At 31.4% G+C, this 12,673-nt stretch overlaps 1 protein-coding gene across 1 annotated transcript; it reads left to right on the top strand.

The window, feature by feature from the left end:
* Nucleotides 1-397: 397 nt before the first annotated feature.
* On the top strand, nucleotides 398-4,031 carry LOC133038726 (probable alpha,alpha-trehalose-phosphate synthase [UDP-forming] 11). Its single transcript, XM_061116937.1, has 3 exons — nucleotides 398-2,667; nucleotides 2,756-3,029; nucleotides 3,417-4,031. The coding sequence occupies exons 1-3, from the start codon at nucleotides 662-664 to the stop codon at nucleotides 3,741-3,743; spliced, it is 2,607 nt and encodes an 868-aa protein (XP_060972920.1). The 5' UTR covers nucleotides 398-661; the 3' UTR covers nucleotides 3,744-4,031.
* The last annotated feature ends 8,642 nt before the right edge of the window (nucleotides 4,032-12,673 follow it).

The following is a 12,673-nucleotide window of genomic DNA, read 5'->3' as shown; positions in this document are numbered from 1 at the left end:
TAGAGTAATAAAATAAATCTTCAAATCCAATTTTTTTTTATTAAAAAAAAAAAAGAAAGAAAGAAAAAAAATCTCCAAATCATAAAACCAAAATTGTAATTTACCATATTTCCATAAATAAATAAAAAAGAAACGTACTAAAAAATCAAACAAGAGCATGTTAAGTCGGATATAGTTAGAACAACAATTATCCACTACAGTCGACCACACTGTATACGATAATGAACACAATCTAAAACCCAATTAAATCTCCACCGTTAGATTCATCCACTTTTCACTTACGTACTAACCATATCTATCCATAATTTTTTTTTTTAAAAAAATAATAATAAATAAAAACTCAAAATTTCATCTGTACCATCTTGTTCTTATCCAATTACTTATTCAAAATTAAAAAAATAATAATAAATAAAAATCACATTTTTATAGTTAAGAGAGAAAAAGATCTTTCTTTCTTTCTTTCTAACTTTCTCTCTCTATTATGGAAGGTGTATCAACAACGTTCTTGATTTTCCTTACTCTTAGATTCATTTACCTCTGCAATACCCACATATGAAAAATCCCAAAAGACCAAACCTTTGATCGAAACTATCCAAATCCCATTATCAAAATCGAAATTTTATCATTTCCCAAGAAAAAAGTTTTGATTTTTATTTTCAGTATGTTATCGGGATCATCGCGTTTAGACCAGTTGAATTTGCTTTCCATTGACGATCTCTGGGCAATGAATCGTTTCCCAAAGCTCATGTCTTTACCGGGAGTAATATCACCGCCGTCGCCGTCGTCTGAGTTCGAAAACGACGAGGTTTCGTCTCCGACATCCTCCGGTGCCGTACAAGAAAGACGCATCGTGGTTTCTAACCAGTTACCGATACGAGCGAGAAGAAATTCAGAAACCTCGAAATGGTCGTTTGAACTCGATAAAGACAGCCTCGTACTACAACTCAAAGATGGGTTCGGTCCCCAAGTTGAAGTAATCTACGTGGGTTGTCTCGAAGTGGAGATCGATGTTTCGGAGCAGGACGAGGTTTCCCAAATTCTCCTTGAAAACTTTCGTTGCGTCCCAACTTTCTTGTCACCAGAGATTCATAACAAGTTTTACCATGGATTCTGTAAACACTATCTATGGCCTCTGTTTCATTACATGTTACCCATTTCACCAAGCCAAGGAGCTTCGAGGTTCGACAAGTCACAATGGCGAGCCTATGTTTCTGCTAACAAGTCTTTTGCTGATAAAATCATGGAAGTGATAAACCCAGATGAAGATTTCATTTGGGTTCATGATTATCACCTCATGATTCTTCCTACCTTACTCAGAAAACGATTCCACCGAGTCAAACTCGGTTTCTTCCTCCACAGCCCTTTTCCATCTTCAGAAATCTACAGAACTTTACCTGTTCGTAATGAGATTCTTCAGGCTTTGTTGAACTGTGATCTTATTGGGTTTCACACGTTTGATTACGCTAGACATTTCTTGTCATGTTGTAGTCGGATGTTGGGTTTGGATTATCAGTCTAAAAGGGGTTATATTGGTTTGGAATATTATGGTAGAACAGTTGGGATTAAGATCTTACCAGTTGGTATTCATATGGGTCAGCTTCAGTCTGTTTTGTCTCTTTCTGAAACTGCAGAAAAAGTCAAGGAATTGAGAGAAGAATATCATGGAAAGATTGTTGTTTTGGGTGTAGATGACATGGATTTGTTTAAAGGTATTAGCTTGAAGTTTCTTGCTATGGGTCAACTCTTGGAAGAGCATCCTCACTTAAGAGGTAAAGTTGTTTTGGTTCAGATTACTAACCCTGCTAGAAGTCAAGGTAAAGATGTTCAAGATGTTGAGAATGAAACAAACTCCATTGCTGAAGAGATTAACAGAAAGTATGGTAATGAAAATAATGGTTACAAGCCAATTGTTTTCATTAAAAGACAGGTTACTACATTGGAAAAGTTTGCTTTTTATGCCATTGCTGAGTGTTGTGTTGTGAATTGTGTTAGGGATGGTATGAATTTGGTGCCATATAAGTACACTGTTTGTAGACAGGGGAGCTCTGTTTTGGACAAGGCAATGGGCATTGTTGGTGTTAATGATAAGCCTAAGGAGAGTGCTTTGATTGTGTCCGAATTCATCGGTTGTTCGCCTTCTCTTAGTGGCGCTATTCGGGTTAATCCTTGGAACATTGAGGCTGTCTCGGACGCCTTGAATTGGGCGATTTGTATGCCGGAAATGGAGAAGAGATTGAGGCATGAGAAGCATTACAAGTACATTAGTTCTCATGATGTTGCATTTTGGGCTAAGAGTTTTGATCAAGACCTTGAGAGAGCTTGTAAAGATCATTACTCTAAGAGATGTTGGGGAATTGGGTTTGGTTTAGGATTTAGAGTTGTGGCTTTGGGACCAAATTTTAGAAAACTCTCATTAGAACATATAATGACAGCTTATAAAAACACAACTAATAGGTTGATACTATTGGACTATGATGGTACTATTAAGTCACAAGCTTCAGTTAACAAAGCACCTTCTGATATAATCATCTCTGTATTGAATCACTTATGTGGTGATCCTAAAAATGTTGTCTTTATTGCTAGTGGAAGAGGAAGAGAATCACTTAGTGAATGGTTTGCACCATGTGAGAAATTGGGCATTTCAGCTGAACATGGCTACTTCACAAGGTAACAACAACTCAAATTTGACACCATTTTAGTTTTTTCTCTCTTTTCAAATCTTCTTATGTGTTTTTTGGTCAAATGTTTTGATTAGGTGGAATAGTGGTTCTTCATGGGAAACTTGTTCTTTAGCAGTGGATTTTGATTGGAAAAGGATTGGTTTACCAGTAATGGAACTTTATACTGAGGCAACAGATGGGTCTTTTATAGAACAAAAAGAAAGTGCTTTGGTTTGGCATCATCAAGATGCTGACCCTTGTTTTGGCTCATCTCAAGCTAAGGAACTTCTTGACCATCTTGAGAGTGTTCTTGCTAATGAGCCTGTTGTGGTCACTAGAGGTCAACATATTGTTGAAGTAAAGCCTCAGGTAAATAATCTCTTCAATCAATTCTGTTATTCATTGGTACAAAAAATAGGTACTTTATGTGTTGTTATTTGATCATAATATAATTAATCTATGTATGAAGATTAGAAATTTGTGAAACTTCACCATGTTAGCTAGTGATTTCTAATAGTTTTTTAAGAAGAGATTCCTGAGAAACTATAAGCGAAAGTAGAAACTCAGCCAAACAAGACCTTAAATTATATTTTTGTTTTTAGCTTCTGGGAAAAGTTGGCTTTTGTTAAAAGGGTTTTTTTTAAGAATCGTTTTAATTTTTACATAATTTTCTTAATGGTCATTTTGCTAAGGAAAACTCATAAAAGTTGGTTTTTGTTTTTTTGGTTTCTTTAATGAAATTTTGTAACTATTTAGGGTGTGAGTAAAGGCAGAGCTGTTGAAAGCCTCATATCAGCATTACAAAGCAAAGGAAAGGCACCAGATTTTGTGCTGTGCATAGGAGACGACCGATCGGATGAGGACATGTTCGAGTCGATTTATCGATCATCATCATCGAACCCCGCCTCACTACCAGCCATAGCTGAAGTGTTTGCCTGCACAGTAGGGCAGAAACCAAGCACAGCAAAATACTATCTTGATGATTCAACTGAAGTCATTAAGCTTCTCATTGGTCTTGCTTCTGCTTCAGCACTTGAACCAAAAATCAATAATGCCTCAGATTCATTTGAAGTCATTTCTTAAGAAATAAAGAAAAGAAAAGCAAAGCAAAGCAAAATTGGGAAGTGGCCTTTGAGTTTTATCTCTTAATATCTTTTGTTAGGAGTTTATAGAGAATATATATATATATGTCTTTCTTTAGAGTTTATATTTAAAGGTGTTATACTTCTTTGTACAGACTTTTAATAGTTTTACATCTTTTGTTTGGAAAGGGAAAAAAAAAACTACACAACAAAACAAAACAAATCAACCTTAGAAAAATTTCAGATTTACTTAATTCAATTTCACATGAAAGTTTGTGTGTTCTTTGTTTGTTATTATTGTTGATTTTGATTAGTGTCAAAATATTTGTGTTGGCAAATACAATTTGAACTTGTTTAGCTTACTTTCTTAGAACTAATTCACTTTTTCTTTTTATTAATGAAATGTCAACCTCGTTGAATTAAAAACATTCTGAATACAAGATAGCCCTTAAATTGGTCCAGACATCTTGCCCAAAAATGCTATCAGGGATAAATTGAACATGTCTAGCAATAGCATGAACAACTTGATTTGTTGATCGCTTAATAAAACGTAATCTTATATCATGTAGGGAAGATAAAAAAATAATAACAATTCTGAATAATCAAGCCAAAAGTAGGGGTGTTCATAAAAATCGATAAACCGAAACCGACCAGACCGTAATCGAATTTTTGGTTCCACGTCATCACCGAATTTGGCAGTCGGTTTCTCTTTTGGTTTTTTGACATGGCGGTCAGTTTCGATTTTTGAAATAAAAAAATGGTTAAACCAAAAAACTACAAAAACCGCAATAAATCGCCAAAAATTACCAAAAACCATACAGTCGGTTTTATACGGTTATAATTTCTAAACGGTCGGTTACGGTTTTCGTAGACCGGTCGGTTATAAAATTGTAACACCCGACTATAACCGACCGATTTTCACCCTAGCCAAAAGTGAAAGACATTTTTTGGTTACTTTTGATTGTTTGTACAAATAACAGGTTGCCAGATTCAAGCTCTACATTATGCCAGTTTTTGTTCTTGATCCAAATAATAGCACCTCAGCCAGCAGGGTAAGAACCATCATGGTGACATCTTTTGTCCTCAATGAACTTACCCAAATGATCTCTCGCCACTAAATCGTAGCCATACGAGTTGTCTTGATGAAATATTGCAGGATCTACATTAATCTATATGTGATAAATTAAAGAATGCATTTTTTTTCTTCTATAATCATTAATTAAAAATACTCTTATATTATATTTTATTAAAATGTACTTATTTTTTTTGAGTGGATCCATATTTTTCATAATTTATATTAACTTATGAGCTATAATGGAAACATCATTTATAAAAGTTGATATATTTTAAAAAATATGAAAATAAAAATAAAAATAAAAATATATAAAATAAAGTTGGTATACAATCTAGTTTCTTCTTCATATATTAGCTTTGAAACTCTTACAAGAGAAAATAAACGGATTCTTTTTTGAATTGCATTAGATTTAAATTTAAAATCACATTAATATTACATCAGAAAATAAAAAAAGAATAATAAAAATTAAAAAATAAAGGGCATTACTCTAGCATCAATAATGAAAAAAATCCTACTTTTTTTTAATTAACTTTCTATTTTTACTTAAAAAATATAGAGTAATTTGCAGCATAAATACCTAAAATTAATTTCTATTGTAAATAAATATCTAAGTTTAATTTTTGGGTAATAATACTTAAATTATATTTCTAATATACAGTTAAATATTAAGTCATTATCTACGTGTTAGTTTTTATTAGTATATTTAAATTATTTTTTAAAAAAATAAAAATTTAACGACTTTGACCAATTAAAGATTGACACGTGGTAATTTACTCAACACTAAATTGAGTATTATTACCGTTAAAAATTAAATTTAAATATTTATTTATAACTGGAGTTAAATTTAAATATTTATACCACAAATTATTTAAAAATAAATTCTAACCTATTATTCTCGATGATTTTTCAAACCTTGAAAAAAGATCCTATTTTTCAAATTAACTTTCCACGTGATTTCAAATAAATAAATAAAACTTTCCACATCTACTTTTGAAAAATAAATTCTATCCTATCCTTTAGGATTTTTTATTTTTATTTGTTTAAATTATTTCATTTAATTTAATGTATGACTAACGGCTAAGAATTCTTCCAACGTGTACTTTGAAATAGAAATTAACATTAGGTTGAAAAAGAGAAGTAAGTTCATACATATCTAGTTTATAATCCAATTAAAGTTACAATTACAAATTACAAATCAATATAATTGAAATGTCCAAATTTGAATTCTTAAATCCTTATACATCATGAATCTTGTGTTTTTTCTTTGTAACCATTATAAGTTATTAATTTTCGGTTTGACTTACAATTTTATACCGTTATTTTTGTAATTAAATTTTAGTTTTGTTTACGTTTTTACTATGTTACGTATGTTAGTTTGACTTACGTTTTTATACCGTTATATTTGTTATTAATTTTTAATTTGACTTATGCTTAATATTCAAATCTTGCAAAGCCAAGCAACCATGTCACTTAGTTTGAATTCTTGAGTTGAAATTTATTAACATTTCACTAATCTAAAAATAAGTAAATTGGGAAACATTATTTATTGTGTTAATATATATTTTTCTTTAAAAAGAAATAGCAATACAGTTATAAACATTACTAAGAAATTAGTAATTTGGTTGCCCAACCAAAACAATTTTGTAGTCTAATTTAAGATTATACTTAGTCAAATTATGGAGTGCATTGTTTAAACTGTGACTAATATAGAATTACTTCTAGTAATTTAGATAATAAAATTATATGTAAATTGAACGCCTAGTTTATTAGCATTTTTCTTAATAAATTTATATGTAATTGACTTACTAATTTTTGGATCGAATATTCATGTCGTGAACAATATAAAATCTGTGTTATGTAATTAACTTGCTAATTTAAATTATATAATTGTAAATAAAACATAAAAATAAAAATATATATTTTTAAAAATTCCACTCATCTATAAATTTATATATTTTTTTTTTTTTGAGTATAAATTTATATTTTGTTTCTACTTTTATTATTTAAAAAAAAATCCAAATGATATTTTTATGATTATTATTATTTTTGGGTAGATTTTCCAAATTATGTTATTTTTCATTAGATTTTTTTCTAGGATACTTTAGAGCACTCATAAGAGAGGATGTAAACAACTCGTACCTCTCAAAAAAAAAAAAAAAAAAAAAATAGCTAAAGTGTAAAAATGGGACTCTAATTGATGATGTATAATTTAGCTATAATAGTTAAGTTCTTGGTTCAAAAAAAAAATTGTAGCTAGAGAGAGTAAGTTAAACACTATTTAACTATTTTTTAGAATAAATTGCGACATAAATACTTAATGTTTCAAATTTTATACACTTAAATACCTTATCTTTATTTTTAGAGGTAAAAATACCTAATGTTACAATTCTTTTACATTTGTTACTACCACATTCGTTAACTCATAAATATGGACACGTGAAAGGCCTGTATGCATTTCATTTATTTATTTTATTTTAAAATTTAGTTTATGATATTAAGAATATTATGTTTTAAAATAAAAAAAAAATGTAATGCGTCTGGATCCTCTACATGTTCATATTTATGAGTTAACGGAAGTGGTAGTAACGGGTGTAAGAGAATTATAACATTGAGTATTTTTGCCTCCAAAAAAAAAGATAAGGTATTTAAGTGTATAAAATCTAAAACATTAAGTATTTATGCTATAATTTACTTTTTTTTATATATATTTATTTATTTGTTTTCTCTTTCTTTTTTCTTAAAGTTATTATTTTGTACTCTTTATTATTTTTGTATTATTTAATTAATAAAAATACTTCAAAATATATCATTTAAATGATGTTGAACAAATATATAGAAGCTGATGTGTAATCATGTAATGTAAATGTGTGAGCTAAAATAGAAAAAGTAAAATTTTATAGTGAGTTAGAGTGCTCTTAACACTTTTTTGTTTCTTTCCATTTTTCAATTATGGGATTCCATGTTTTATCCATTTTATTATTTTAGTAAACAATTAACGTGCATTTCATGAAAATATCTTTATGAGTCAACGTACGTTAATACTATAATTTTTATTATATTTCACAAATCATATAAAAACATTTTTAAGTACAATTTTTATTAAATTTGTTTTCAATAAAACCGAAAATTAATATTTTAGTTGCATGATATATTACAATGATCAAATTTTAAGATAAATTTCTATAACAATTAAATTTCTTAAAAAAAAAAAATGAAACTTAAAAAAATAATTTTAATGAATTCTAAATTAAAAATTATTATTTCAATCAACTAAAATTTAAAAATAGAAAAGAAAACAAATTGTACTTTTTATAAATACAACTAAATGATAGAAATATAAACTGGTAATGTATAAATTTTTTAGAACTATATTTGTCACGGCTTATGTATCTATTTATGTTTATGAAATTTTAAAATTTTATAAAAAGTAAAATAATTATATGTATAAAAAAAGATAAATATTATTTCGGACCCTGTGTTTTGTAAAAGAGATCAATTGGACCCTCTGTTTTGTTAAATGACAAAATTGATCATGTATTTTTTAAAATAGTACAAATAAGGCTCTAAATTAATTTTTTGTCAAAATAAAATTTAATAATAATTTGATCTAAAGGTGTTATGGCAAAACTGTTTACATATTTTTATATTGTTGGGAATTGTCTTCAAGTTAATTATATTAAAAAAAAAAGTTGTTTAAAATTAAACTCAGAGTTTTATTTTTATCATTTTAGAAAATGCTGAATCTATTTTGTCATTTCACAAAATAGAGAATCCAATCGGTAATTTTTACAAAACACAGAATTTAAAATAGTATTTACCCGAAAAAAAAAAGAATAATTGATTGATTAATATATTAATTAAAAATGGATTAGTGTCACATAACACGTGATTAATACCAAAGTCAATGTTAAAATGTAAAGCCAAACCAACGTGTTTTAGTCGTGTCCCTTCTTTTTCTCCTCTCAAGTCTCACCATTAATTAACCATTTTTTTTTTTATCTCTAAGATAATCTCAATACTCAATAGACGAGTAATCATTACTCATTATTATTTGTGAAATTTCATGATTTTGAAAACTTGTTGGCTGAGATTTTAAGAGAACACTAATGAATGTAAGAGTATGAAAAAATTTATTAAAATTTACTTTAAAAAGAAGAATATTTTCAGTTTTTGAATTAAGGGGTCATTTTAACAAAATTTAACATAAAACTAATCTTTATATTCACGTCTTAGTAGTACGAATTCATTGTGACTAATGAGAAAAAATATTCCAAGATAGGTTCGGACTACATTTTACAAAGGGCTACTACTATTAGTAATGTAAGATTTTCACTATTTCGTTAAAAATGATTGTTAATGCTTTAAAACTAGGTTTTCTCTCAACGTGTCCATTTAAAAAGTGATGGACAACAGTCTTGGCTTTCTCCCTGTGAAATTTCACGAATTTTTGAAATGTGTATTGTGAGCTTTTAAGTGAACACTAACGAGTGTAAGATTAAGAAAAAAACTTGTTAAAATTGACCCTGAAAAAAAAAATATTTTTAGTTTTTGAATTAAGGGACTATTTTAACAAAATTTAACGTGAAATCAATCTTTATATTCACGTCTTAGTAGTACAAATTTATTGCGACTAGTGGGAAAAATATTTTAAGATGGGCCCGGGCCACATTTTCACAAAGGGGTACCACTATCAGAAATGTGAGATTTTTACTATTTTGATAAAAATAATTGTTAATGCTTGATCATTCATGATGAAATTTTAGATAATTCTATATAAGCTTTGAAGTAAACTCCTCAATTTGTATTGTTTATGCTCTTTAGATTGAACACCTTTATACTGTCTTGTTCGACCAACAAAGTACATTGTCTTGTTTCTCCCTGTACTCTGTTGTTCCCGAGATGGTTGTTATTGATCTCATTAGTCTACTAGTGACAATTATTATTTTGACTTATCCTTAGTCACGTAAAGAAAGATTTCAATTCATAACCATGACTAGTATTTTTTAAGGCAATATAAATAACACATTTAATTCTTCAATATCCGAGCTGCTTCATTTTCCACCTCTTGTACACGTGTTGTGACCATATTAATACTCGAAATATGACATAACAAAATTCTTTATCTCCTAAAAGGCGTTCCCCACCATGACTAACATTGACAATTTCTTTGCATGTAAAGACCGCCTATGAAAGAATACTTTGTATTATTAAATATTTAAAGATTATGTATTAATAATTGTGGAATGCATATTTTAGAAATATAATTTTATATTATTTATGTTTTTATGCTATTTTATATTTATTTACCTAATTACTGTGATTGTGTCCGGAAGCTGTGGAAAGCGACGTTGGGCCTAGAGAGTTGCATTTTATAATTTAGTTTATTATCGGGATATTATCGTTATATGGTAGAGGCGTTAGAATTTTCGGGGATTAAAATTGGACCATTTTGCCCTTGAAGGTTTATAACTTTTTTATTAGGGTCAAGGGGCATTTAAGTCTTTTTCTCTTTATTTTGGCATGTAGTAGGCTCTTGATGCAGCCATATATTATCTAAAATTAGAAATGGTGGCTTGAGCAAGATATATGGTGAAAGGAAAGTTAGAAAAAAATTAAGAGGAAATTCTCAATTCTCTCTCTCTTTCTTTCGAATCAACCCAGCAAGGAGAGGATTGTTTCTCTGCTTAAGTCTTCTAATCTCAGCAAGTTATTGATCACTTTGATTCAAGGTAACCCTCCTAGCTTTCTATTAAAGTTTTAGTTGAGTTTTTGGGTTAAGCTAGGTGAATTAGGTTGAATTGAAGGGCTGTGTATGTTTGTTCAATTTGAATTCAATTACTGAAGTTGAATAATGATTATTTCTATTGTTTTAGACTAGATTTAAGCCCTAGGGTATTGAAGTATTCAAGCTAGAGTTTAGAAACCTAAGTTAGGTCATCAATGGTGTTTTTGGAAATTGATTGTTTTGTTGAATTCTGTTGGTTGGGTTTGATTTGGAATAGTATATGCAGGTGTTCTGGAAGTTTTTAGAAGATTTGGGTTTGATTTGTGTTGTGGGGGTTGGAATTTTGGTTCCCAGACCAGAACCGGAATTCCGGTTCCTGGGAGCCTGTGTCAACCGGTCGACCGGTTGGTCCCAGGAACCGGACTTCCGTTGGGAACCGCCCACGGCTGGGGCATTTTCCCGAACCCCGCTTTTCCCGTTTTTAGGTATTTTAGGGTATTGGCATCCTTTTCATCGATAGGGCTAAGCTTAGTTTGCATTTTATATTCCCGATAAGTGTTTTAGCGAGTCTCTCATCGGTTTTCGAATATATTGGTTTAGGGCCCTGTTATACGTCGAGCTGCACTTCCACTCAGGCTGACCGGCACACTTGAGCACGGAACGAGGTAAGATAGCGTAAGAGTATATATATGAATGTTTATGTTTGTTTTGGATGTTATTATAAGTACGGTGTTACCAACACGAGTACCCAGGGTACGTCGTGTTCGTGGTACAACACTTAGTAATTCTCGGGAGTACACTCAGGGCTCTACCAACACAAGTACGGAGTTGGTACTTTAGTGCATTTGGTATAGTAGTCGTACTACCCTTAAGAACGTTCTTAATCATTTGATGAGCTTCGTTGTTAAGCTCAGGGCAGCTTGATCATAAAGCTGGCGGCGTGCTACTTTTATATGTCTTGCATATCTTATCGAGTACCGTTGACTCATCGGTTTGCTACCTTGTGTAGGTAAAGGAAAGGCAAAGCTGGAGGAGCAGTGAGGTGGAACTCGGCATGATTGTACATATCGCGGCAGTGCAACCCGGAGGGTTTCGATCATATATTATTTTGAGTCTATATTTTGGAAATACATGTCCGCTAAACTTTTAAAAAAAAAATGTATATGTACATATTAGTAAAATATTTTAAACTAGCATTTTGATACTCGGGATCCCGATCCGTATGATTATTAATATATAAATTATTGAAGTTAATTTCCGAGTTTATTATTATAAAATGCGGGCGTTACAGTTTGGTATCAGAGCCACTGGGTTGTCCACTGAAGACCGTCAAGATATGTACAATCAAGGCCAGTGTCGAGTTCAACTCACGGTTCCGTAAGCTTTATTTCTTTTTGCAAACTGTTTTAAGATATGTGGTGTTGTATATATGATTAAATAAATATTAATTGCGGTCTTGAAAGTATTTTGACCACTGTCTGACCTACGTGCCTTGTGGGTTCGCAGGCTAAGTCCTAAATAATGGACGACCAGCGAAACGTTAGAAGGCAGGGTGAATTGGTTGAGACCGGAGGTGGTCGGGGTGCTAGAAATCCCCAAAACCCCCGTGGACGCGGTAGAGGCCGCGGTCGAGTTCCGAGAGGTGGACAGGAGAATCCACCTCAGGCCCCTGTTGATTGGGAGCAAAGGTTTGCCGAGATGCAAACTAGAATTGAGCAACAAGAAGAAGAGATCCAGGCGACTCGTGCAACGGAATGCCCCCGTCGAGCCTCCCCGCAACCGGCTGTTGCAATCCCTGCAGCCCCTGCGGTGCCAGCTGAGCACTATGTTGCTGGTAACCGCATGGAGCCTTTGTATGAAAGGTTCAGAAAGCAAGCGCCTCCAGTATTTCTGGGAGGCCCTGATGTTCTTAAAGCTGAGCAGTGGTTGACTGTTGTTGAGAGAATACTAAACTTTATGGGAGTAGCTGGTAATGATAGGGTGGCATGTGCCACGTTTCAATTTCAGGAGGATGCCCTGATTTGGTGGGAAATGGTATCCCTCACCAGGGATGTGACCAGGATGACCTGGGAAGAGTTTCGAGAATTGTTTAATGCCAAGTATTATAACGAGGCGGTCCGCAAAGGCAAAG

Source organism: Cannabis sativa, chromosome 6 (assembly GCF_029168945.1).
Source record: "Cannabis sativa cultivar Pink pepper isolate KNU-18-1 chromosome 6, ASM2916894v1, whole genome shotgun sequence".
NCBI lineage: Eukaryota > Viridiplantae > Streptophyta > Magnoliopsida > Rosales > Cannabaceae > Cannabis > Cannabis sativa.
This window is presented reverse-complemented; position numbering and strand designations above follow the sequence as displayed.